General features: G+C 42.8%; 1 protein-coding gene across 2 annotated transcripts in view; it reads left to right on the top strand.

Annotated features, from left to right (window-relative positions):
- IFT140 (intraflagellar transport 140) overlaps positions 1–23468 on the top strand; it is a 78656-nt gene that overhangs the window by 9878 nt on the left and 45310 nt on the right. For both annotated transcript variants that reach the window (XM_042864357.1, XM_042864358.1), the window contains exons 6-18: positions 4473–4648; positions 5832–5923; positions 7026–7132; positions 7918–8066; positions 10532–10735; positions 11070–11142; positions 12836–12927; positions 13741–13868; positions 15653–15770; positions 16229–16356; positions 18780–18927; positions 20020–20151; positions 23247–23440. In XM_042864357.1, the coding sequence (XP_042720291.1) occupies positions 4473–4648; positions 5832–5923; positions 7026–7132; positions 7918–8066; positions 10532–10735; positions 11070–11142; positions 12836–12927; positions 13741–13868; positions 15653–15770; positions 16229–16356; positions 18780–18927; positions 20020–20151; positions 23247–23440 (1741 nt within the window). The remainder of the gene's footprint in view (positions 1–4472; positions 4649–5831; positions 5924–7025; positions 7133–7917; positions 8067–10531; positions 10736–11069; positions 11143–12835; positions 12928–13740; positions 13869–15652; positions 15771–16228; positions 16357–18779; positions 18928–20019; positions 20152–23246; positions 23441–23468) is intronic.

Genomic DNA, 23468 nt, shown 5'->3' with positions numbered 1-23468 from the left:
TATGTTGGGTTGCAGGGATGGTCTGGCCCCCAGACCCACCAATCATCACCTCATCTCCATGGAATTTGCTTGGATCACCAGAAATAACTGACATTTCTGCATCCATGTCAACTAGTGCCATAACTTGCTGTATATTCTTTCAGGACCAAAAAAGTCATCAATTCAACAGAGGGCCTCTGGTCCCATCTGGGCGCCCTAAGTGCAGGGGAGCTGGCATCCCGTATCATGCAAGTAACTGTGTAGTTGCCAATTCTTATTCTTCAGGCAGCTCGGGCATAGTGGCCTGGGTCACCTGAGGAAGTTTTTCCTTTTATTGGGAGCTAGGAAATCTTCCAGGTTCCATCTTCTTGTTGGTATTTTTTCAGTAATTCTCACCCCGGGTTTTTTGGGGTGATTTTGAAGTTTTTGATTGTCCTCTAAGCGTCTCCATAGCTGGAGGAGGACACGATAGGGCTTGTGATCAATTTCAGCAAATTGCACCCCAGCCTGGATTGAGTCATTAAACATCTGCTTTCGGGATACCCTTATGGGTCCCTATTGAGTCTGTGGGGTGGGTTTCCTGGTTTTAGTTGCATAGTGGACCTTGGCCCCTTCTAACATTTGGATATTTCACCTGTTCTGAAAGCACTCTGTCTCCTCTAGATCAGCCACCCATTGGACAGCTTGTTGGATGATGGCCTCTAAGGCCACTAAAGGGCTCAGTACGGACATCAGTGTGCCATATGGGTTGGGAGGGGCTGGTTGTAGTATGAGGTCCCTCATCCCTGCTGAGAATTTAACCAGGTCAGGACTCTCAAATGTGTTATTATGAATGACCTCCTTCATCCCTTGTTCTCTCATATAGTTTTGGAGTTCTTCCTCTGAGGTCCATAAACCAGCATGTAGCAGTACATACCTTTCTTCGGCCACATAATTCTACGTGCTGCCATTATCCACTGAATCAAGGAATGGTTTTGTTCATTATGTATTCCTTTGCATACAGCCTGAGAGCTGGATGCGTGGTAACAGATGCAAGTTTGGAAATCTCAGGCCCATTATTTACCACATTTTCAGCCCCCATGCCCTATGATCTCAAAGGCCAAGCTGGGATGCTCTCTAGGGGTCTTTGCTTAAATTTTTGCAACAAATCCATAAGCTCAGCAGCTGCATATGGACACACTGTTACTTGTGGTGTGGGCAGGGGGCAACTCTCCAGGTGCCCACCCTGCTGGTCTGTCCTGGAGTTTCTTTGTCTTTTGAGTTATTACTGAGCATATTTCTAGAGGATCTGAGGTTCCCAGATCTTCTAGTTGGATTTTAGTCTGCTTGGCTTTCTTTTTGTTCTTGGGTTCAACTAGGATCCAAGGATCCTGCTGATCCAAGTCTTTTTCTCCTTCTAATGACATGGGTCTTAATTTCAAAGAGGAAATTCTATTTAAAGATGGGGCAGTTTGCCCCGTCAAAGGTGTAATTTTCTTTCCCAGTTGTCTAATATGGGCTTTTAAAAGCTTTTTCTCATCTTGTAATTCCTCCTCCAAGGAATGATATGCATTAATAGTGAGAAGCAGCTGCCATGCCACAGCAGATACTGCTGCAACTCTTTCCTCAGTTATCAAAAGATTTTGTCCTCACTCTTTCAGGAAGTCAGCCATTTTTGAAGGGGATTTAATAATGGCAGCACTGGCCCTTATAGGTCCCCACTGTTCAATAATCTGTGCAGAAATTAGCCATGGGGAACCCAGGAATCTCCGAGTTTTCCCTGGGAGTTCCTTTTTCAGTGTATTAGTAGTCCCAGTGAACATCCAATGCACCATTTTTTTATTTTTTTTTAGATAATCCATCCTAAATAAGTGTCTGACTGGCTCACCAAGTGTAATGCTGTAACATGAAGGAAAGTACAGCAGTAATAGGGAGTGGCACAATCCTAAGCTACAGCAAATGAGAACAAGCCCAAATGCAGCAGTTGCAGACACGAAGGAAGAAAAACTGCTTACCTTTGTAAGGCCTCTGGTAAGCAGGGATCTCCAATGAGATACCTTTGCCTTCATTGCCAGCCCTTAAATGAGGGCTGGGAAGGGACGGGTCTTGGCTTAACCCCTTCTGGTCAGTCAAATGTATTGCATGCACCTGAGCTCCCCTGGATTGGCTCTGCCTTCCCACCAGGTACTGAATCACTGGTTCAGGAGTGTGTTAGCATTTCTGCTACAATTACCAACTAACTTTCTTCCTCCTCATGATGCCTTTTGTCTCCTGCTTACCTCTTGGATCTAGAGCTAGAGTGTGAGGCAATCACTGTAATGAATACATAATCCTTTCCATTCAAGTGCTGACAACTCCGAAAACTGTTGAAGTTATGCTGGCTCTACAGCTCAATTACAGCATGATTCAGTGTTTACGTTCATTATGGTAGTGGAATTAGACTCCATAATGAACACCAGCACGCTCACTGCCTTACAGTTGCGTCGTTGCCTAGCGGTACGCTGACCTTGCTCAGCAGCAGGCTCTGCCTTCATTGCATTTGGGAGGTGTAAGCTTCTTTCCTAAACATGAACCGTTCAGATTTAAAAGGGTTACAGGACACGTTTTGTTTTGTTTTTAATGCAAAGGTGGTGGATGAAAATCTCTGGCTCGCTGTGTGCCTGCTAGCAGCTGATTTGGTACACAGCCCCATCTAGAGACAGACTCGGAGTCCTGCAAGTGGGTGTACTCAAAATTCTCTTTGTTTCCAGGCCTCCTGTTTAAACTTTAATTTTCTACCGTATGGCACTGGTGGTTTCTTTTCTGAGCTTTCTCATTGCACGGGTTGATGTCATTTGGACTCGGCTCTTATTCTACAGGGTGGTCTGTCAGAATGAGTGAACATTTTCATAGCGTGTAAATGTGAACTGCAGTTGTGATTTTTCATCACAAACTTGTTCTAATGAAAACAAATTAAATTATTGCTTTAACGTTTTTAATGCTTTAAACATTGTGAGTGCAATTGTAAAAAGTCTCAGAATTGACTTGACTAAAGCCAGGAGAGCAGCATCATTTAAAGCTAAACTGGAATGAACAGTGGAGCTCCTCAAAAGATGGTAAACCTCTGTTTTAAGTACGAGCCTAGATCCATTGCTGCACTCAAAATGCTGATCAATGTAGTTGAAAAAAAATAATTCAGACAATATGTGACACAAGATACTGATCTAAAGAAAGGATGCCTGATTGTTAGCAGTTCTAAAATGTTGCTTTGTAATACTCTCACGACCACAAAAAATCTTCAGTGCAAAGCATTTGAGATGACTGGCACAGGCATTGGGGATAACGTGGGTCTGTAAGGCATCCTGAGCTTCCTGCTGGTGGACTTTTGTTTGTAGCTGCAGGGATCTGTTCCCTCGTCTTGCACATGTGCTGTGAAGAATGCTGTCTGTGAACCAATTCCAGGTTCTGTAGATGATGGGCTGTTACAAAGGATGGCTGCAATAAGCCTTTCTCTGTGCGATAAGGACTGCGTTGGAGAACTGTTTGAACAAGAGAAACTTCAGTGTTTATTTTAGGTAGAAAATTCAGCAGTATGATCACAGGTGGGACAGGAGTTTGGAACTTTTTAAATGTAGGTAATGGAGATGATGTGTAGAGAGCCATAAATGGAAAGATTCTTTTAAAGCTACATCATGTTACCCTTTAGGTACAACATTTCAGCACAGATCCTCGGTGATCAGACTTATGCCTTTGTTTTCTACTTCAGCTTCTTTTGGACATGTTTCATTTCACAGGGCAAATTAAACTTGCAGCAAATTGAAATACCACATTTATATATTTGTTAGGAAGTGGTATATCTATAACATTGGCATCTGTCAGGTTGCAGCAGGTGGTTTCAGTAATCCCATTTGCAAACTGCTAGGTGCTATAGGGTTTTTCATTGCTTAGCTCTGCCTAGGACTTGGGCATTGCCACCATGTAACTGGGCAGTGCACGCTGCCTGAAGTGTTTCAGGTGAGACACAATCCTGTTTGCTTGTTCTGATTCACTGCTACCCTACCTGGTATTTTGTGGAACTCCTGTAGAAAAGCTGCTTGCTGTGTGCTGGGGTGTTTCTGAACAATGAGGAACTCCATGTGCTCAGGCTTCTGTAACCTAAACTTTGCTGTGAGTGTATTAATTCTTAGGTTCTTTCACAAATTATGACTACTGAAGATTTTAGAAGCCATCATTTGGCCTTTGCATACCTGCACACATATGCAGAAAGTGTTTTTAATTGAACAGTATTTGTGATGCCACTTAAATGGTTTGCATCTGGATTTTCTAGGTGAGCGAAATCGAATGATTTTGATTTCTTGCCACAGTCAGCTCTTGTCATTGTCCACATCCAGAGACAAACTGTGAGACAACAGCTGTGGTTGTTTTTCTTTCAGCACTCAAGGACTATTTTATTGAAGTAGCAAGGAGCAAATTCAATTTCTATGGCTACAGGAGTTGTTAACTAAGAGCTGTGTAACTGTTTATGTGTACTACAGGTTCTGTGCACTACGTGAATGAGAAAGGAAAGACAAGCCACATATTGTCAGCTGACAACCTTGTACAGAAGCTTCTGTTCATGGAGAAAAAAGATGCATTGGTTGTAATAACGGAGAACCTGCTGTTGTCCTTGCATACAGTTACTCTCGAGGGAGATGCCAAGGAGCTCATGAAGGTGAGAGTCACACAACAAAGTAGAGCTGCAATATTTAATCTCCTCTTAGGATTTTTTAAAATTATTGTTTCCTTCACTCAGAAATGAATCAGCTTTTTTTCTCTGTTGATATCTTGGAGACCAAATATACGAGCACTTAAAGGTAAAACAGGAGTGTGCTACTGAACTTGGAGAGATGGGTTTTGTCTTGCTCTTGTGTTTTGTCTTAGTTTCTTTCATTGTGATCCTGTTAGGTTTTTTTACTCCTTGTCTTACTGAATTAAAAGGGGATACTCTTAAAATTGATACGTAATTTTGGTGCAATCAAATGTTTGTTAAAACATTTCATGGAGAAATAGTTACAGGTTATATGTCCTCATTTTCATCACCGTCAGTTGCTCGGTTGCCTATTTCATATTAGCAGGAGCAGTGCCTTCCTTGTTGTGATGCTCTTTTTCTGTAAGTCTGAAAGATGGCTTTGTTCACTTTGTGACAGTGTCCTTTGCAGCTGCAGAAGTCCCAGAAGACTTTAAACAAAAACTCCCCAAGTCATAGAATTACTTTTGTGTCACTACATTGTTATTTGTGTAGGGCTGAAAACCAAACTGACGTCTTCCAGTAGGTACAGCCACCTTGACCAACGTGCAGATAAAATGCTGTACTGTTGGGGCATACTGCTTTGAAGGTGAGGAAGGGCCTTCGTATTTGTTTTCTGGTTTTCTTCAAGTAAGATCAGAAAAGGGTGGGCACTTCTGTGTCACAGGAGTGTCAGCTTTTTATTAATTGGTGGATGCCCCATCCCTGCAGGCATTCAAGGCCAGGCTGGATGTGGCTCTGGGCAGCCTGGGCTGCTGGTTGGTGACCTGCACACAGCAGGGGGTTGGGACTGGATGAGCACTGTGCTCCTTTGCAACCATTCTATGATTTTGCAGTTAACACAATACTTACCAAATCCCAGGAGATGCAATGCAAGAAGAAACACTGTTCCTTACCTTCTTGCCTGACTGCAAAACTTCTTTTTGTGAATTTATACATCTGATACTTGATAAGTTTAAAGGTGGTCACTCCTTGGTCTGTATGAATCATCACACAGGTCAGGGTTTACGTTTGAACTCTGGAGTCGTACTGTACAATTCAGATGCTTAGACATTCAGAGTGTTGATTCTACCTTCTGTCACTTTTCTGTTTTCACTTTTGTTAACAGGTGAAGTTGAGTGGGAAAACTGGTAATTCTGCAGACATCTTTTTAATAGACCATAGCCTTATTGTTACAGCACTGGGTGAGACAGTACTCAGGTAAGAATCCTGTTTTTAAGCTGTTCTTGCTGCACATGAGAAATCTGACCAAGCGATTTCTAGTCTCTTGAGTTCTTTGGGTTGTGTGGGTGTTTGGTTTTCTTTACCTTATTGACATGAGAAAGCCACTTTGCTGTTCTTTCCATCTTTATTGTCCGATTCTTATGATAATTATGGCAATAACAGCAGGAAAAAGTGCTTATTTTCTAGGACTTCTCTTTTACTGCAATATAACACAAGTATTATAGTGATTTCTTTCCATAATTCATTGAACACTATGTTACTTTGCCATGCTGCTATGTTATAATGTTATGTAGTTTTAAAACTACTTTTTCTGGAGTCTTTTTAAAGTACGACATTGTTTTTTTTTTCCCTTCTGCTTTTACTGTGACTTACTGTACTTATTTCCTCTGAATCTGAGGGGTGAGGAGAGGAAGAAGGGAATTCCATTAACATCTGTGGTTCACTTGTTTGAGTCTCTGCCAGCTACTGTCAGGAAGAGTCTGTTAATGTTATGACAAAGTGATAAAGATCAAGTATTGAGCAAGAAGGAATTTGATAATGTTTAGTTCTAGAGAATATATCAGCAGTCCGAAGGGCTACAGGTTGAAATAGGGAATACTGGAGCCACAAAAGAGGGGGGAAATACTGCAGCTATGCCTCATTTTCTTGTTGTTTTCCTTAAAACTGGGTTTGCTTTTGACTCCTTTCACAAAACATCTTGCATCCTGAAAAGTCGAAGGCAAACAGGAGATTAAGAAGTTCTCATTCTGGAGGCAGCTGCTGGCAATTTCACTTTAAAAATTAAGTATGTATGTGTTATCAGTGATAGGCTGTAAGGTGCTGGAACAGGCTGCTCAGAGAGGTGGTGGATGCCCCATCCCTGAAGGTGCTCAAGACCTGTCTGGATGGGCCTTGGGCAGCCTGACCTACTGGCTGCATCAGGAGGGCTGGAACTAGATCACCTTTGAAATCTCTTCCAATGTAGTTCATTCTGTGATTAAGGCAATAGCAGATTAGTGCCTTGTACAAGTCATCCTGACAGTTCAGCAAGATAGCTGGAAAGAAAAGCATTGTTAACTCTTGTTTTGTGTACCTTTAGGTTCTGGGATTTGGACCGAGGTGAGAACTATGTGCTCTCCCCCGATGCGCAATTTGGCTTTGAGGCTGGGGAGTGCATGAACTGTGTTTCTTACTGCAGTGCTAAAGGTGAGGAATAATAGGGCAGCTGTGATCTTTGATTCCAAACCTTTTTCAAATTGTCAGCCTTCAGTGCTCTGTAGCCATTTCAGTAGATTCTTCTTACAGGGCGTTTCAGCAGTAGCATGTCTTGTAGAATTGGTTTGGTGTAGCCCTCCCAAAGGGGCAGTGAGATCATTCAGCACTTGGTGCATTTTTTTTCCCATTGAGATGTTGTTTCTGAGCACACTGGCTGGATTCCCTTTGAGACTGAAGCAGTGAATGTGTTCCTGGAGCACACCTACCGTGTTCCCATGTGCTATGGACAGTCAGCAAGCCTACATGAGAACTTCATGCAGAGCAGAACTTACCAAATGCATAGTGTGGATGCTGGGCCTTGCAATGGGTTTCTCTACGGAGTCACTCCTATCTGTTGCCTTGTTTGCTAATGTAGGCAGAGATTGGGCCTAGCAGAGTGGTTTTAATGGCGACTTGTCTATCTGTACTACAAAAGTAGTTATTTAAAATGAAATCAGTGTCTGATGTATTTAGAAGATAACTTCATCCGGTAGCTTAGAAAACAGCCATTGATTCTCAAAAAGAACTTTTTCCATTTTTTTTCCTGAAAGGTTCTCCAGTACAGGGTTAGAATGCTGATTTGCAGAGGGCAAAGAAACAAACTGTGCTAGAATAAGGCTTCCCAGTGCCTCAGAAGCAGAACTAGGCTGCCTACTGCTTTGTGTCCTGTTTGTTTTTCTGAAGCTTGATAAGATAAAAATAAGATAAGAAGTGTCTGAAATGTCTGTGAATGGCAGGTCTCCTAGCAGCTGGTACTAACAAAGGGAGAGTGGCAATGTGGAGGAACATGTCAGTATCCAGTCAGAGCACAGGGGCTTTGGAGGGCAAGGAGAAGTGGAAGCTCCATGCATCTACAGAACTTGAAGGAAATATCACTCAGATAAAGGTAAGGAAAGAAAGAGCATTCCTGCATTTTATTAAGGCTTCAGAAACATCAGCTGAGTATGCCATGTTTGTGAAATAGACAACTGTGACTGCTAATCTACAGATGCACACACTGCCAAAGGGACCAGTCAGCTTCCTGAAGGAGGAAAGCCCTTGAATTTCAAAATTGAAATGAGCTGCAGTATTAACTGCTTGTAGCTGTTGTGTTACAGACAGGGATGAAATGCCCAGCAATATGCACCAAAATGCAAATACCTGGATTGCTCCTATTTGTTTCCATCCACAACAGAAACAAAGAGCACTGTAATACTTTTTGATAGAGTGAATTCTCAACCACAAAGCACTGTTTTTCAGTGTAGTCACCACCATTAACTTTGCACTTTTGCCAGCGATGAACAAGAGCTGCATGCTGTGCTACCAGAAATCTGCACCCATGGAGGCGCCTCACTGTCACCACTGCTGAAATGCATCACCCACCACCTCGCCATGCTCACATCCACTGTTTGGTCTCCTTAAATGTTCAGCAAGTGTCAAATGTCAGCGGTTGTCATTTTTTCCCTCATGAAGTTCAATGGCACATTTGCTTCGTATGTACTTCCATGTCAGACATCATCTTGTCACACTCTGCTGCCATCCATCACATGGCAGCAAAATGTAATGGAATATGGGTGGAAAGGTTCAATCTCTACTGCCATCCCTACCTCTGACATCTTGGGCCAATACAATCAAATAGGAGGCATTACTTTTGGAGCAGCCCTTGTAGATCTCTCTGCCCGGGAGAAGTGGGAGTCGCAGCATCCTTAAATCCAAACATCTCTCCTTCATATTTCTCACTGATTAACTCTTTGGATTCAACACGCTGAAATTATTTTCTGGAGAAGACGGACTGGCAGAAATGTCACCTTTGATAGAAGTGTAGAATATCCCGAGGTGGAGGGGACTGCAGGGATCCTCGATCCGACCGCTGGCACAGCAGCACCCAGAGCTCAGCTCTGCGTCTGAGAGCAGTGTGGGGCTGTGCCCACTGCTCTGGAGAGCCTGTTCCATGCCGTCTGTTGGCACCACCCTCTGCTGAAAAACCTCTTCCTAATATCTGAAGTTTATTTAAATGTATTAACATAGCAAGCAAAAAAAATCTAATTTAAATTATTTTCTAGATAGGGCATTTTTTTTATTTTTTTGTCACTGTCTCAGTGTGAAGTTTGCTTTCACTGGCAGCTAAATAACAAATACATATTTCCATGTGAATATTTTCCATGTGAAAAGAGGTGCTCCCCAGAAGGACACACTATACTTTTACGTATAAAATGATGTTCTGTCTGCTTTTGTCAGAAAATGTTGGTTAGTTTTACGACAAATGAACAAAACAGCAACCAACCACAAAACACAAAAACCAACTACTGACACAGGAGCCTCCTCCCCTGACCCCCAGCCTTTGTGTGCCCTGCCCAGCCACGAAGGCAGCTTCTGTTTCAAACCTGTGATGATAACTTGCTCATCAGGGAGTGTTATCAATAGAGTTGGAGTTCAGACAGAGCACCACTGTCCTGCACTGTGCATGTGGTTATAGGTTCCAGACTGTAAACATTCAGACCATCTCTCACTAACATCTTAAGGAAGAAGAGCTCTTGGATGGTCAGCTGGTTGCCCCAGTGCTTTCTGAAAGGAATTGTCCTGTGGTAGGAATAAACATGATCAGTGTCAGATGCTTTTGCTTAGCTGTGAATATGGAAAGACAATTGAAAAAAGGTGCATTATTTCCTCCTTCGTACAGAAATAATTAATCAGCTGCATGTTAAAGTCTGTCCTTGCAGGCCATCTCAGAAGCACATCTTATTGTTCTGTGAATTTTTGAAGTGTAACTTCAATTTTGGGATTGCTCTGCTCTGTACGAGCGCTCTTTTTCAATTCTAAAATAGGATGGGAAAGATGCATCTTCATAACACTCACTTAAAAAGTTAGCTGGAATACTTCCTCCTTTTCCTTGAAGAATCCCTGTGTTTTTTGGATCACTTAGTTGTGACATAGCACTGTTTGTTGAGGAATGTGAACTGCTCTCACTGAGAGGGCTATCAAAACTGCAGGAAAGAAAGAGGTAATCAAATAAGATACTGCAAGTGCAACAAATCAAAGTGTTATTAACCCCTTCAAGTGTGATCCTCTCAAATATAAGGTGGTATAATAATATCTTAAGAAGAAAAATGATTTTAATACAAAAACCAGTTCCTTTACTTAAACTGAGTCTGAGCAGCTGGGTAACAAGTGTAATATTTTCATCTCATAATTCCTAGTTGTTGGCTGTAGTTGGACTTTGTGCCATGTATGTGTGCTTGAGCTTACGTACATATAGACACAAAGTGTTTATTCCATCGCAGCCCTTCTCATCTCTCCTGGGATGCTGTTGTGACTGTTGAGGTCTCAGATGCAATTACTCACTGTGCTTTCTTTTCTTGCTTCTGCACGCAGTGGGGCTCCCGAAAAAACCTCCTGGCAGTGAACAGCATCAGCTCTGTGGTCATCCTCAGTGAGCAGGCCATGTCGTGTCACTATAATCAGCAAGTGGCTGCTGTGCAGGTGTCTCCCAGCCTGTTTAATGTGACCTTCTTCAGCACGGGAGCCACACACAATCTTCATGTTGATATGACTGTGAACGGAGTCTTCGCTACCAAGGTCACGTTTTTGGATATTTGCTCAACTGTTTGCCTAGCTAGGAGTTTAGAGACCAGACTTTCCAAGTCCTTAATATAATTCTTTGCTATTCCATTTGTATAACAGAAGTACTCTCGTGGCTCATAGCCATCATATTGTGCTGGTTTTCATGTCGTGCACTGACTTGGGAGTTCTCTGGATACTGACTTCAGTTTTTTTCAGTTGCAAATCCTTCCAGCCTAATATACAGAGCAACCAGTAAAAGGTGGCAATTGTGTGGAAAATCTCAGTGTTTCTGCATGAATTACTGCATGAGTCAAGATGACACTGAGTGCATTTTTAAAATTTTTTTTAGGATGCTGTAGTGCTCTGGAATGGGAAGCAAGTTACTGTCTTTGAGTGCTCAGAAGATACCTTAAGAAATGCAGGTAGGATCTGGAAGACAGCAATGAGCTAATTGTTCAGAGTTGAAGTGTTTGTGTTCCTGAATCATTGAACCATAGAATCATAGAATCACTCGGGTTGGAAAAGACCTTAAAGATCATCGAGTCCAACCACAAGCCAACCACACACCCTAACTCTCAGAACTCACCCCTAAATCACGTCCTAAATAATGAGCACCACATCCAAATGGATTTTAAACTCATCCAGGGATGGTGACTCAACCACCTCCCTGGCAGCCCATTCCAGTGCTAACCACCCTTTCTGTAAAGTTGTTTCTGATATCCAACCTAAACCTCCCCAGTGCAACTTGAGGCCATTTCCCCTCATCCTGTCACCAGTGAGAAGAGACCAACCCCGCTCTGCTGTTACCACCTTTCAGGTATTGGGAGAGAGCAGCAAGGTCCCCCCTCAGCCTCCTCTTCCCCAGACCAAACAGCCCCAGTTCCTTCAGTCTCTCCTCACGGGGCAATTCTCCAAGCCCTTCCCAGCCTCGTTGCCCTTCTTTGGACCAAAATGAATGTGAAGTTACATTCTCTTCATTCATATCAACTGTCATGTTATAATAACATTTTTCACTTTGCACTTACGAATGTTAATTAGACTTCATATCCCCACGCTGTAGAACAGAAAGGTTATATTATAAAACTATGGGTCAGTAATTATACAAGTTATCAGCAGAACCAGAACTCAAATACCAGCTCCTAGATCTCTGCTTTATTCACTAAATGTGCTGGGATATACCATGCTAATTGACCTCAGAATATGCTGGTATTCCTGTATGATTTACAAATAAGGTCTTTGATTAAAATGCCTTGGCCTGCTCATGCCTCCAAGTTCTTCTCAGAGCTGCTTTCAACCCATTCTCTGCCCAGTCTGTTTTTGTGCTTGGGATTGCCCTGACCCAGATGCAGGACCTTGCACTTGGCCTTGTTGAACTCCGTGATGTTTGCACATGCCCACCTCTAACGCTTGCCCAGGTCCCTCTGGATGCATCCCTTCCCTGCTGTGTGTGAGTGCACCACACAGCCTGGTGTCATCTGCAAGTCATGTTTGCACAGCACTTGCACAGGAATGGGGAAGGAGTGGGTTCTAGTGTCAGCTGTCAGGAAAAGCTGTTTCAGACATTGCTGAATGTACAGCTGGCTAAGGTAAATTAGTTTGTTCTGTGATGAATTCTTCCTGCATATTCATTCATTGAGAAACAGGATATGCAAAATTTCATTAATCCTACCCAAAGTCTTGAGGGACAGTTCAGGCTTTGTATTTTAATAACCAAGTTCCCAGCAATGAAACTATTTTAAAACCACTCTTTTCTGACAGATGTTCCTCTATTCAGTGAAGGAACGTGTGAATTCCCATGATGGAACTTCATACTGCACTACTTGTTTTCTTTGTCATCACCCATTTCAGCACCTTCCCCATCCTCTCCCGCTTGTTTTTATGTGCAGAATGTACAAAAGCCTGTTCACAGAAGGAGTCCCAGCTTTCACTGTAGTGACAGACTGGAGGAAGACCAGAATACCAAGGAGTTTGGGAACCAGTAGGAGTCAGGGGTTGTAAAATGCAGTTGGTGCAAGATGGGAGCAGTCATTTCAAGTCTTTTTAAAACACCAAAACACACACAGAAGTCCCAGCCATCTGCTTATTGTGATGATGGTTTTATTGTGATTGTTCCAGGCTCTTTTCTTTGTGACTCTCCAGTTCTGTCAGTGCATGGAGAAAATCTGTACACAGTTGAGCCGTATCGGGTCCAAGTTCGTACCTGGCAGGTAAGAGCTGATGAAAACTCAGAGCAAGGAATTCGTCTCACTGTTTTTCAGAGACTGATGTTGCAGTTTAAAAGATAAAAGGAAGTTGTGCAAACCTGCTGACTGTACTCTTGTCACAGGAAAAACCTGTTGAGCTCTTTTACAATTTGAGTTCTTTAGTGTGTCACATTTAACAGCTACTACACTTCAGCTAACAGTAACAAGTATTTATAATAGAAAACAGAATTCTTTAAGGACCAGACTGCTTATGAGGATCTAAATTGGTAGCATACAAATACATATTACTAATAGAAAATAGTGCATTTTGAGAGGATGAAAATATCCCCTGCGTATTGTGTGTTCACTATGGAGTGTCACTTAAAGCTTGTGGCTTATCCTTGTCAACCATAACCAAAGGGAGAGATAAAATCTTTATAGTTCTGATGTATGATTTTATTTAATATTCAAGAAAAGGTAGGTTTTGTCAGATTAAGGAATGATTCCATTCTTATGTATGCATTATTTGTTTTTCCAACTTCATATTAATGAACTGTATTCAGAGAGCTGTATTCATGCATCCTTCTTTAATGAAAAAAGGTGTGTTATCAAAGGGCCAACACAAGAAAAATTTGAACTCTTTTGGAGACCACACATCTCGTTTTCAACCTGATGCAGACTGTGAGACCTTTTGAAGTCTGTGTAAAGAGCAGTTTCTTTCATTTTGCTGATGGTGATTTGTCTAATACAGAGATTCATTGGCTGGCTTAGAGACAAAATAAATCCCTCCTAGTTAAACCCAAATGTCCAAACCTAGTGTTATTCTTTTCTTCTCAGGGAACAGTTAAACAGCTTCTGGTGTTTTCTGAAGCAGAGGGGAATCCGTGCCTCTTGGATGTCTGTGGAAACTTCCTGGCTGTGGGAACTGATTTGGCTCACTTTAAAATCTTCGATCTCTCTCGCAGGTACTAACAAGCCTTAAAAACAATCTGCTCATTTTGTGTGTGAGGGGTGGGAAATCTTTAGCTGGCTTAGATCCTTTGAAAAGCAGTAACCTCTTTGAACCTCAAGACAATACATGCAATCTGTATGAACTGATGGCATTTCTGAAGCAAGGGAAGAGCAGAATCATAGAATGATTGGGTAAGTCACAGAACAAAGAATGTAGGAACTTAAAGAGGATGGAGAACTTATGGAAGACATGCAGCCTGGAGAAGAGAAGGCTGTGAGGTGACCTGAGAGCGGCCCATCAGTATCTGCAGGGCAGCTACAGGAAAGAAGGGGACAGACACTTCAGCAGGGTCTGTGGTGAGAGAACAAGGGGAAATGGTTTCAAGCTCAAAGAGGGGAGATTTAGGTTGGATAAAAGAAAAAGTGTTTCACAGTGAGGGTGGTGAGGCACGGGAACAGGCTGCTGGAGGCGTTCAAGGCCGGGCTGGATCAGGCCGTGGGCAACCTGGTTCAGCTGTGTGTCCCTGTGCATTGCAGGGAGTTGGACTGGATGGCCCTCAGGGGCCCCTTCCAGCTCTAAGGTTTCTATGGTTCTATGATCATTTCTGCTGACAGTCTCAGAAAAACTGACAAAAAGACTCAGCTTCTCATAAACCAACAAACTTGAATCCAGTGAATCCATGAAGAAAGTGAATTGTGGATGCTGTTCTTTCTCCTGATTAGGTTAAGTGAGAGGTTTATTTAATTTTGTTCAACTTATGCTGTGTTCCCATTCTGACAAACTGCTGTGGCACGTCAAAGATGTGCCTGACACAATGTTCAATTCAAAAAATGATTTCTAATGATGAAGTTTTTCCAAATTACCTGTAATAGCAAAATAATCTTTGTTCTCAGGTACTGTGACCAGAGAACTGCTAGACTGAAGTTGCCTACATACTGCATAGGACACAATTTGAAGGTGTTAGTTTTGGGCAGGCATTAGACTGGTTATGGTTGTTGATAGTGAAAGCTACTAGCTGAACTCATCTGTAGCCTGTTAAATTGTCGTGGCTAATAATGATAATACCCCTGACACCCCTTCTCAAATGATGACAGCATAGCATGCCTTAATTTTGAAGCTAAAACTGATGACTTAAAATAAATGAGAAGTCCAAACGTAACCCAAGAATGTCATTTTTACAGAATCAAAGATCTATTGTATGGAATCATATTATGGGTCTGAGTTACTGTCAATTCTTTCTGTTACATTCTTTAGATTGATGAGGTTTGTCTTCTTTGCTGAATAATTTCTGGGTTTGTATCTGTAGAAGTGATGAGATCCTTCAGAGATGGGACAGTCTTTTTGGACTTGTGCACAGTTGGAAAGCAACTGGTACGACATAAATGAACCCCCACTCCCAGTGATTTTTCTTTTCTTTTGTTCCAGAGTGTTTTTTCCATATGCTGAACTTCATTGAAAGGCTATATTCAACATTACAGTACTGTTCAACTTGCAGAGCAAAATGCAGGCCTCTGTATTTAAAACTCTGGTAGGATTGCTCTTTTTGGATTCCTGGAGAAGCATGGGAGCTTGTTCTTGCTAGCTCTTTGAGGAATGAGCCTTTCCTTCCTTAACTTCCAGAGGAAAGGCAGGTCACAGCAGGAGAAGCAAGAGTCTGGGGCCATGGTCCTGGGAGGTAGAAATAACTTGTTGGTGTTGTTGATAAGGTTTTTTATTTTTTAACTTGAAAAATGTTTTGGCCAACAGCTGTTGTCACATGCTTGCCACTGTATGACTTGAGTCTGTTCCATTTCACAGAGAGGCAAAAGTGCACTGCAATAGCAAGAATTTCTCTGAGCTGTTTCCTGGGCTTGGGAACATTGCATCTGTCAAGTGCAACGCTAACGGCAGTAAAGTCAGCATCCTTGTTAGCAAGGTGAGGCAAAACTTCATTTAGCACCCTGTGGCCTCAACACCAGTTAACAGACTGGTGTACAGGTCAAGATGGTTCCTAAAGATGCAAGATTAACTTCACAGAAATAAACCTTCAACTTCTGTGCACTGCACTGGGACTGCAAAGCACACAGCAAGCACGTAGCTGAATGCTTAAGTTAAGCTGTGTTAAGGTTTTGTACTTCTGAGAAGAGCACAGCAAGGAAAGCAGTAGTTCAGTACAAAAGCTGTTCTGTAGCATTTCAAAGAAATCCAAAGCAAACTTGCTAGAATAGAAGAACACCAGGTAATTTTCTGATACTCCTTGCAGAGAATGTTCTTGTATGATTACAAGTACACGAAACCATAGGAATATGGATCAGATGAGATAAACATACTATCCAAACTGTCAGCGTTTTTCTTTAACTGTGTGCTTCAGCAATATTTTTTGCCTTCTTGTAGGCAAATGGGAGTACTGATTCCAAGGTCTGTTTCTATGATGTTGAAATGGACAAAGTTACACTCTTTGATTTCAAAGCTGAACAAGGAATTGGTAGAGATAAGCTTTCTTCTGGGCATGGTACTGGCAGGTAAGTAACAATTCTGAGCATTATTACTTGAGACTTTAAGGTAATCTGCCCTGTGAAGATGAGCAATATCTTGATACTGGCGTTACTCTGTGTAGGAGTTTAGGCCATTTAAATTGTTTTCTCAAGAATCACAGATTTGTAGGGGTGGGAAGGGACCTCTGAAGATTACCAAATCCAACTCCCCTACTAAAGCAGGGTTCTTACGGTAGGTCACACAGGAAAGTATCCAGGTAGGTCTTGAATATCTCCAGTGAAGGGGACTCCACAGCCTTTCTTTGCCATTCGTTCCAGGGCTCAGTTGCTCTCATTGTAAAAAAGGGTGTTTGTATGGAACTTGTGTTCCAGTTTTTGTCCATTGCCACTTCTTCCATTGCTGCACACCACTGAAAAGGGTCTTGCCCACTGACTTGACTTCTGCACTTTAAATGTTTAGAAAGTAATGAGACCCCCCTAAGACTTCTCTTCTCCAGACTGAAGAGTCCCAGGTATCTCAGCCTTTCTTTGTGCAGAAGATGCTCCAGGCCCCTGATCATCTTTGTCACCCTCCACTGGATTCTCTAGGAGATCCCTGTCTTTTCTGGACTGAGCAATGTGGAACTGGACACAGTATTCCAGATGTGGCCTCATCCAGGTCTCGTTGGTGTGCAGCCACTCCTCCCAGCTTTGTATCATCAGCAAATGTTCTGAGGGTGGATTCTATCCCTTCATCCAAGCTGTTTATGTATATTGAACAGGACTGGACACAGCACCAACCCCTGGGGAGCACCACTAGTTACAGGCCTCCATCTATACTCTGTGCCACTGATCACAGCCCTGTGAGCTCTGCCAGTCCACCTATTTATCCACCCATCACTCCACTCATCTATCCCACATTTCCTATCCCACACTTCATTATAAGGGTGTTGTGGAGACTGTCACACACTTTGCTGAAGTCAAGGTATGCAAAATCCACCGCTCTCCCTTCTTCTACCCAGCCAGTGGGTACCAGATAGGTCAAGCATGATTTCCCCTTGGTGAAATCATGTCGTCTACTCCTGATAACCATCTTTTTTTCTAACTGCTTGGAGATGTCATCCAGAACAAGTTGCATCATCAGGGAAGAAGGTGAGGCTGACTGGCCTGTAATTTCCCAGATCCTCCTCCTTGCCCTTTTTGAAGACTGGAGTGACATTAGATATTCTCCAGTCTTCAGGCACCCCTCTCATTCTCTAAGACCTGTCAAAAGATGATAGAGACCAGTTTGGCACTCAGAAGTTTAGTTTGACTAAACTGGTGCATTAGCAGCCAATCAACCTGCATCCCTGGCTCTCCCGATCCATTAACTAAGGAGTACCAAAAAAAGCTGTGTAAAGCAAGCTTAAAATAAGGAGGAGAGGTGATGATTCTTCAGACAACATGCAGCTGAGTGAAAGGTGTTCCTTGCCAAAGGAAGCCCACAAAGGATCAGTTTGGGAAGCATCCCAGGGACGGACCTCATGCTGGAGCAGGGTAAGAGAGCAAGGAGGAAAGAGCAGCAGAAACGAAACAAAGCATTATGGACTGACTGCAAACCTTAGGGGAAGGAGGTAGAAGAGGGTGGATGAAGAAGGGAGGTATTTTTAGTTTGATTTTGCTTCCCTGCTCTAAGCTGCTATTAATAGGCAAAAAGCTGCGTTAATCTCCTTTCTGCTGAGCCTTTTATCAATAGTGGTAATAGGTGAATGATCTCCCTGGTTTTTTTTTCAATACATGAGCTTTTTCTGCATTTTCCCCCCCTAACCTTTAGAGAAGGAAGTAGAGAGTGGTACGGTGGAGCTGAGCTGCCTATCAGTGTGCAAACACCACAGCACGTTGGAAATCCTTGTAGCAATGAGAGCAAATGCAGTCAACTGGGCTTTCTAATACAGTGGAACATTAGAGTAGAAATTTCTATTTGTTTTTACAGTGATTTTTCATAATGAAGTTTTCTTAAGAAGTAACAGCCTTAGAATAGAAGGTGATTTAGTCCTTTTCAACAACTAGGTGTTATGGGCAAACCAAATTATGGTGTGGTTTTCAGTGCTGCAAAGTAGAGTGAACAACCTATTGCAAATCCTGTCAGTTAGGCAAATGTAATGAAAGTTGTTTTCAAGTGCAGTGTCTTGTGCAGCCCATAAGAGGCCACTACAAGCTGGTATTACAGCTTCACTGACTCGTGAGTAGCAGAGTCTGTGTGAGTGATTCATTTATCAGTGCTTCATTTAGAGCATCCTGAAATCAAAACTAGTAAACTCATCAGAGAATAATCTACGTTGGATGAACCTGCTTTGGCAGGAGGGTTGGACTCGATGATCTCTGGAGATCCCTTCCAACCCCTACAATTCTGTGATTCTGTGATTCTGTGATCTTGGAGGGCTTTTCCAACCTCAGTGACTCTATGATTCTGTGTGTCTCGTTTTTGATAGGTCTGTTGTGGAGTATCCAGAGCTGCACAATCACATCCCTGTTTGCCATTTCTGGGACTGCAGTGAACCGAGACTTTTTGTATGTGAAACAGCTCCTGAAACAGGTGTACGGCCCCCAGGTCAGAAGAACAGTCAGACTGAGAGCATGGTATGGTTGGTTTTGTTTCTCCTTGCTCTACGTGATGTTTTCCCTACCAAGCAGTAAATCATTGGTATTTTTTTAACCTGCAGAAGTAGTTGTGTGCATCATCGTGTAGAAAAATTGAAAGTCTTTATAGATCAGAAACAATGCAAGCAAAGAGCTTTCATCAGTTCAGCAACCATTCCCTGCTTAACCTGCTGACGTGCTTGCAGTAGCCCTTAAAAATTTGTCTGTAGAAGTGCCTTCCTAAATATTCCTTTAATTTAAAAAGTCCATGTTCAATTAGTGTTCTGATTTGTGCATAATTTTAGTCAATTCTTTTCCATTTAGAGATGGAAAGCTTTGTTTCTTTTGCTGGCTGAACTGGCTGTAAAAAGGATTCTGGGAAGGTCAACATAGAAAGTGATATTACGAAGAGTGGAATAGGGATGGCTCAAAGTGGCTTGCTGGGGTCTTCCAGCAAAAAAAAAAGAACACTTCAACCTAATATTCCTTGTGTAAAGAAGCAAAAATGTTTCCATGTAAAGTTGAAAAAGAAAAGGATGTGAAAGGAGTGTAACTGGATGTTTGGCCCCTATTCCATGGAAGTTTTTGCTGTTGTTACTGTTAAAGAAATGAGAAGTCTGATAAACTTCAGTTGGAAATAAATGCTTATATTTTGACTTGAAAAAGTCAGCCATTACACAGACTGTGTTTAAATGGTTGGTACATTCCCTGGGAACCCAAAGCAGTGAACTGCTGAAATTGGACCAGAAATAATGCTGTGTTTAAAAAATGCTGGAAAAGAGGGGATCTGACAGACCTGTGGAACATCAGCCTGTAGCCTGGGGCTTCTCTTTTTGTGACTGATGCAGTTAGTTCCTGAGATGCAGAGGTCGAGGGCCCTTTGCAGTAGGAACAGTCTGAAACGCAGAGTGAATCTTTGGCAGTTCGCTGCAGGGAGGAAGTGCGTGGCTCTGCTCTTTCCAGCAGGTGTGGGAGAATGGATGTCATTATTTTTGAGAGAAGGTTTTGCCAACCGAGAATGGAAAATAAAAACAAAACGAGAGGAGGATGTTGCATCATAAAAACAAAACAATTCTCGACTTTCTTTTCCAGGTGGATGTTTGGGTCGTATCATTCTTCAGTACTGAAGAACACGGCCTTTTGCTTCAGGACAGCTTCCCACTGCCTTCATCGTGTGAGGTTCTTCTGGGCATTGATGTACCACATTTTTACTTTGCAAAAAAGGTGAGGGCATCTTTCACAATTCCTTCCCCTCCCATAGGTTCCAAATTTTCATTCTGTAGGGTTCAAACGTAACCAAAAGCCTGCAATAAGTAGGGCAAATCCAGTGGCAGCTGTAGCAGTGACATGAAGTTAATATTCTTCCTGGGTGTTGTGAACTGGATGAGATGTACAGACACTGTAGTCACCAGGCATTGCAACTAAGGAGGTGCTCAAAAGCAGCAAAACCTCACTGTTATGTAGGCACCATTCTTTTGCATTTGAGGTGTGTGTCAGGCTTGCACATCCCATAACAGCAGACAGTTCCTGCTAACTTCAGCAGCAGCAGCCCGCTTCCTGTTGGCGTGGAGCTTACTTCCCACAGCACAGCAAAGAGTGAGAATGCTCATTCTGCACTGACACTGCATCCTTGCTGCAAACACTAGAATTGCATGCTGTAACATCTTGGAAACTTGACCGTGAAGACAAAATTGTCTGTACCTTAATGCCATGTGTACTGGAGAAAGTTAAGCCTGTTCTCTACAGATTGGTTTTCTGGTTAAGCTCTGACACGAGTATCTTAGTTAAGATCTGTGATTATAATGAAATCTCCTGCAGCCTTCTTGTAGAGGAACCTATTTTGTTTCTTCTGCCAAGGCATTTTAGGAACTTAATGTGACTTCTAATCCCATGATTTTCTTCTGAATAACAGACCACTGCGATTATGTGAACCGAACTTCAAATACTGAGTTAATTTAAACAAGGAGACTTTTATCTAGATATTTTTTTCACTTTAAATATATTTAGCTGTTAGAGCTGCTCTCTTACCTTCCCATCAGTTTGAAACATCCAAGATTTGCTGCATTTTCCACTCTGTTAACATAACACTTCCCTGATCATGACTTGTGCTATTTTACTTTGATACTGCTTCTCTTGTTTTTCTCTCTGCCCATCTGTGTGGATTATTGCTGCCATTAGTTAATTTTTTGGAGGGACTTTGTCTATAAATCTGTAAGTATCTGTTAACTGTAATATTCAGCTCTGCTTCATTATCTGCTTTTCTCTTGTTCGCATTTCCTTCCTTCAGTAGGGTTACATGCAGCTTTGTGACTAAATTGTTATGTAGTATACCTGGGGGTATTGATTGATGCTCGGCTGAACATGAGCCGACAGTGTGCCCAGGTGGCCAAGAAGGCCAATGGCATCCTGGCTTGCATCAGAAACAGCGTTGCAAGCAGGAGCAGAGAGGTGATTGTTCCCCTATATTCAGCACTCGTGAGGCCGCACCTCGAGTACTGTGTCCAGTTTTGGGCCCCTCACTGCAAGAAAGATATTGAGGCCCTGGAACGTGTTCAAAGGAGGGCAACAAAGCTGTGAGGGGTCTGGAACACAGGCCATATGAGGAGAGGCTGAAGGAGCTGGGAATGTTCAGCCTGGAGAAGAGGAGGCTCAGGGGAGACCTCATTGCTCTCTATAACTTCCTGAACGGAGGTTGTAGTGAGCTGGGGGTCGGCCTCTTCTCTCGTGTCATTAGTGATAGGACCAGAGGGAATGGCTTCAAGCTACGGCAGGGGAGATTCAGGCTGGACATGAGGAAGTATTACTTTTCAGAAAGGGTGGTCAGGCACTGGAATGGATGCCCAGGGAGGTGATGGAGTCACCGAGCCTGGGGGTGTTCAAGGAAAGGCTGGATGTTGTGTTGAGGGACGTGGTTTAGTGGGAGCTGTTGGTAATAGGTGAACGGTTGGACTGGATGAGCTTTGAGGTCTTTTCCAACCTTGGTGATTCTATGATTCTATGATTCTATGATTCTAGTAGTTCATTTTGGAGCCGTGTTTTACTACAGGGGTAGTGTGCTTTAAATACAACAAATCCAGTTGATGCAACAGCTGATGGTGATAGTCTGATAACGGTAGGACAAGGGGGAACGGTTTTAAACTGAGAGAGAGGCTTTAGGTTAGATATTAGGAGGAAATCCTTCACTCAAAGGGCAGTGAGGTGCTGGCAGTGCTGCCCAGAGCTGCGGGTGCCCATCCCTGGAGGCGCCAATGGCCACAGATGGGCCTTGGGGAGCTGAGCTTTGGGGCTCAGACCAGGGCAGGGTGGGGGGGTGGCAGGGCCCACCGCAGCCATGTGTGCTTTTGTGAAGAAGTCTGGCCTGACTGAGCTTCACTCCATCGTTTCTTCTTATTGTAGTATCTTTCCTGGTTCCAGAAATTCCCCAAACTGTAGTCAAACCAAAATGTGCTTTTGGTTTATCTTTCAGCAGCTGTTAGAATCTGCTGCCTCTTCTGGGTGGCATCCTAAAAACCCCTGAGCTGTCTATCCTGAATTGTTTCTGCCCCTAATAATTTTTAAAATAGTGCATTTAAAACACTACATTGCAATGGCTTCTGCAACTCTTAATGCTTTCCTCTACTATAAGGCTGCTATGGGGTATATGTGAAATTCGGTGTCATGACTGGGATGATTTTTTGCTATCGGGTTGTGAAAATGGCTGCCTTACACTCTAGACAGATAATATCATATTGGTGATTGACTTGATTCTTATTGTCTTACAAAGCCCCTCTGGGGTGGTTTTCAGTGACCAGTGAGGTTATTACCGAAGGTTTAGAGGCTCGAGAACTACGTATTGTATGGGGAACATCTTGAATCTGAGATTTAATATTTATAACCTTCACACGAAGGCAAGAATAAATGAACTTGGTCTCTATTGTTAGCTTCCAGAATAGCAGATTGATTTTTCAGAAGAAACAAACCCCGGAGAAGTTTGTCTGAAACTTTCAGAAATCTGCAGACTTGAACTAACAGCTAAGACTACGATAGCAGCTGTTAGAACCATGGCTGCCTCTTCTGGGTGGCATCCTGGAAGCCCCTGAGCTGCCTATCCTGAATTGTTGGTTGCTCATTCTGACTCACGGCACGCTAAGCTCGTCTGTGACATTTCATGCCCTGGGGTATTTTCTAGGCAGATCAGAAATATTGTGGCTATTGCCACGACTGGTCGTGGTTTTGTAGGAATAGAAATCTTGGCACTGCAGTGGAAATTTAACGTTCGGACACTGAAAGGAGTAAACTTCATCCTCCTTGATACCTAAATGACAATGTGCTCGTTTTAGCCAGGGGAAACCGGGAAAGGACAAGCGGAGTCAGGCTCAAAGGTCTTGCAGATGGCTTCCAGACGACCCATGAGAGATTTCGTTGGATTAGGAGACTGTGATAAGGCCACCCGGGATGCCATGCTGAACTTCAGCTTCTGTCTGACTGCTGGGGACATGGACGAGGCGTTCAAGTCCATCAAGCTGATAAAAAGGTACAGCGTGTATCTGTGTGCATTTCCT

The sequence above is a fragment of the Lagopus leucura genome, unplaced genomic scaffold (genome assembly GCF_019238085.1).
Source record: "Lagopus leucura isolate 7727_CA_CO unplaced genomic scaffold, USGS_WTPT01 Super-Scaffold_760, whole genome shotgun sequence".
In the NCBI taxonomy this organism is placed as follows: Eukaryota; Metazoa; Chordata; class Aves; order Galliformes; family Phasianidae; genus Lagopus; species Lagopus leucura.
Note: the sequence above shows the minus strand (reverse complement) of the source record. Positions and strands in the feature narration are given on the sequence as shown.